This window comes from Octopus bimaculoides, chromosome 15 (assembly GCF_001194135.2).
Source record: "Octopus bimaculoides isolate UCB-OBI-ISO-001 chromosome 15, ASM119413v2, whole genome shotgun sequence".
NCBI lineage: Eukaryota > Metazoa > Mollusca > Cephalopoda > Octopoda > Octopodidae > Octopus > Octopus bimaculoides.
Window position 1 is genome coordinate 26,364,213 of NC_068995.1, and position 2,877 is coordinate 26,367,089.

Below are 2,877 nucleotides of genomic sequence, written 5' to 3' on the forward strand. Positions count from 1 at the left end.
ATATATTGCGTCAAACTAATACACTTGTCGTTTATACACCTGTCTTCGTCTTTTGTTTTTCTGTAAACTCCAACTATATATACACACACACACACAAATAAACATATACAAAATATATATATATATATATATATATATATACGCACACACACACACAGTGTGTGTGTGTGTGTGTGTGAATGTATAATTTCATACATGGACAGATACAAACTAAATGTATTTTCGATGCACTTTGACTCATATCATTTCATTACCCTATTATCTTCAACACCAACTTGAATTCAATTTTCAATGCTTGTATGAATGGGAAGCTTTATTACATCTTTTAACTGCTGGATACCATTCCAGCCACTAGCCACTCAACTGAATATAGGAAATCTAAATTTTTTATTTACTTACTTTTTATTATCTAACAAGTGAGCTTGCAGTATGTTTTTATTACAATTATTTTTACATTATTTGAAGCAGGTGTTGAACCTTATATATATAACAAAACTGAAGCTACACAAGATTGATGGGGAGAGAGAAAGACAAAGAAAGAGAGACAAAAGAATGAATAAGGAATGCAAACATGAGAGTGATATTGGGCGCAAGTAAATTGAGAAATGCTAAGATCAATTATGTAAGCTGGATAAAAATACACTGCAAAATGGTAGGGAAATTACATCAAACTCTCTAAGTTCCAGTCTTTAAAAAAAAACTGTGAAAACTCACAAAACAAAAATAAATGACTCACTTGGTTTTTAAAAAGCCTTACTGGGTGTAGATTTGTCATACTTTCTGAAGTACTTGGTGTGTAAGGATGATTATAAACAAGAGGACAGCTACTTTTTTGATCATCAATTGATTCATATTTTTTCTTCATGGTTGAATTCCAGTGGTTTTTAATAGCATTATCTGTTCTGTAAGAAATCATAATCAGATATTTAAGTAATTCAAAAAGAAAATTGCAATCTTAAATAATAAACATAGGCTAATCAAATTTAAATCCCAACATTTTTCATAGACCTTCTGGCTTTAAGAAACTAATTATATTTCAGTAATATTGGTCAACTATAATAAAGGAAATTGAAATAATTACTTTCTGTTTAAATGCTATGTGGAGAATATCACATTATTCAGTACAAACACAAAAATAATACACATATTGAAACACACTGCATTAAAGTTGAAACGCTTGGATTAATTTCACTGTGACTTGTAAAAGATACCTTTGACTTAAATAATGTCATAATATTTCGCCTCACAATTTTGACTTCAGTAATAAGGTTACCTTACTATTTTCCACTTTCTTATGCATTCATTGTTATTTCTTGAATCACTCAAACAGCAGGGGAATCAAATAATGTACACTGCTAAGAGTTGTTTTCTATGCAACACTATTTCCAGAAATAGAATCTTCACACAGACCACACCATTGAATTATCAAAATGGCAGTTGGCGATTAGAGAGTCATCAAAATTCTCAAAAATAAAGAAAAAAATAATCTGTACCTATTGGAATGGCAACTAAGTTCCCGCCGTTTTTTAAAATTTAAATTTTTTAAAAGGTCTAATAAAAAATAACAACTAATTAATCAGTAATGTATTCACCCTTGTTTACAACTTCTTCCCAACATTCAACAAGATTTTCAATGCCTCGTTGGTAGAAATCACCCAATTTTGACTCGAAAAATTGATCCAACCAAGCTCTCAATTCTGCATCAGTATTGAACAAAACTCTGCACATAGTATTTGAAAGAGATCGAAAGAGGTGGAAATCCATTGGTGCCAAATCAGGAGAGTACGGCAAGTGTGGCAGCACTTCCCAGCCATGCGATTGAATGGCTTCTTTGGTCATATTGGCGATATGAGGGCGGGCATCGTCGTGCAGCAGAATAACTCCATGCTGCCAATTAGGTCTTTTCTCTTGAATAGCCATATTGAGTCGTTCCATCTGTTGAACATAGAGTTCTGCACTGACCGTTTGGTTCCGTTCAAGCAATTCGTAATGGATTATACCTTCCCAGTCCCACCACATGCACAATATCGTTTTACACGGATGAAGATCTTGTTTCACGCACAGTGTTGCTTGTTTATCAGGGCTAAGCCATTCCTTACGCTGCTTCATATTAATGTACAGGCACCATTTTTCGTCACCAGTAACAATTTGGTAAAGAAATCGTTGCTTGTGTCCATGAGTTGAGCGGTGATGAGCAAGCAAACCAGCAGAGATTGTGGCTCGTTGATTTTTGCTGCTGTCAGTCAAAGCATGCGGAACCCATGCTCCATACTTCTGAACCTTTCTCATCGAATGAAGCAATGTGGGAGCATTCCATTTTCACTGCCAGTTCCCTTGTTGTTTGACGAGAATTTTCATGCAAAAGTTGGTTTAATTGCTCTTCATCTGGATGACCAGAATGAGGTGAGTCTTTGAGGTCAAAATTTCCATCTTTTGAACTTGGCATACCAATCATGAGCAGTTCTTTCAGCTATGGTACCCTCTCCATACACAGCAGAAATGTCATGAGCAGCTTTTGTGACCTTAGAACCTTGATTAAAAGCAAAAAGGAGGTGTCGAAAATGTTCGTTTTTCTTAACTTGACATTCCATTTTAATGATCCAAAAATAAACAAAAATTAACTAAAATTCACTAGAAAAAAACAAAATAGATTCCAAAATGATTCAAAAATAGAATTCTCGAAAAAAAAAAAAAGATTCCAAAATTTAAAACTGCAATAAATTCCAAAGTTTAAAAAAAACAGCAGGAACTTAATTGCCAATCCATTAGATGAAAGTATATAGTATTAGAAATAATATTAACAAAAATGTTAGCCACTAAACTCTATTCAAAAATAAAAGGAAGAATATGAACCTTTCTATTAGTGACAAACTACAT

At 33.3% G+C, this 2,877-nt stretch overlaps 1 protein-coding gene across 2 annotated transcripts in view; it reads right to left on the reverse strand.

The window, feature by feature from the left end:
• Positions 1-2,877, reverse strand: part of LOC106883872 (myb protein) — a 161,502-nt gene that overhangs the window by 126,830 nt on the left and 31,795 nt on the right. For both annotated transcript variants that reach the window (XM_052973208.1, XM_052973207.1), the window contains exon 4: positions 737-902. In XM_052973208.1, the coding sequence (XP_052829168.1) occupies positions 737-865 (129 nt within the window). In that variant the 5' untranslated portion in view covers positions 866-902. The remainder of the gene's footprint in view (positions 1-736; positions 903-2,877) is intronic.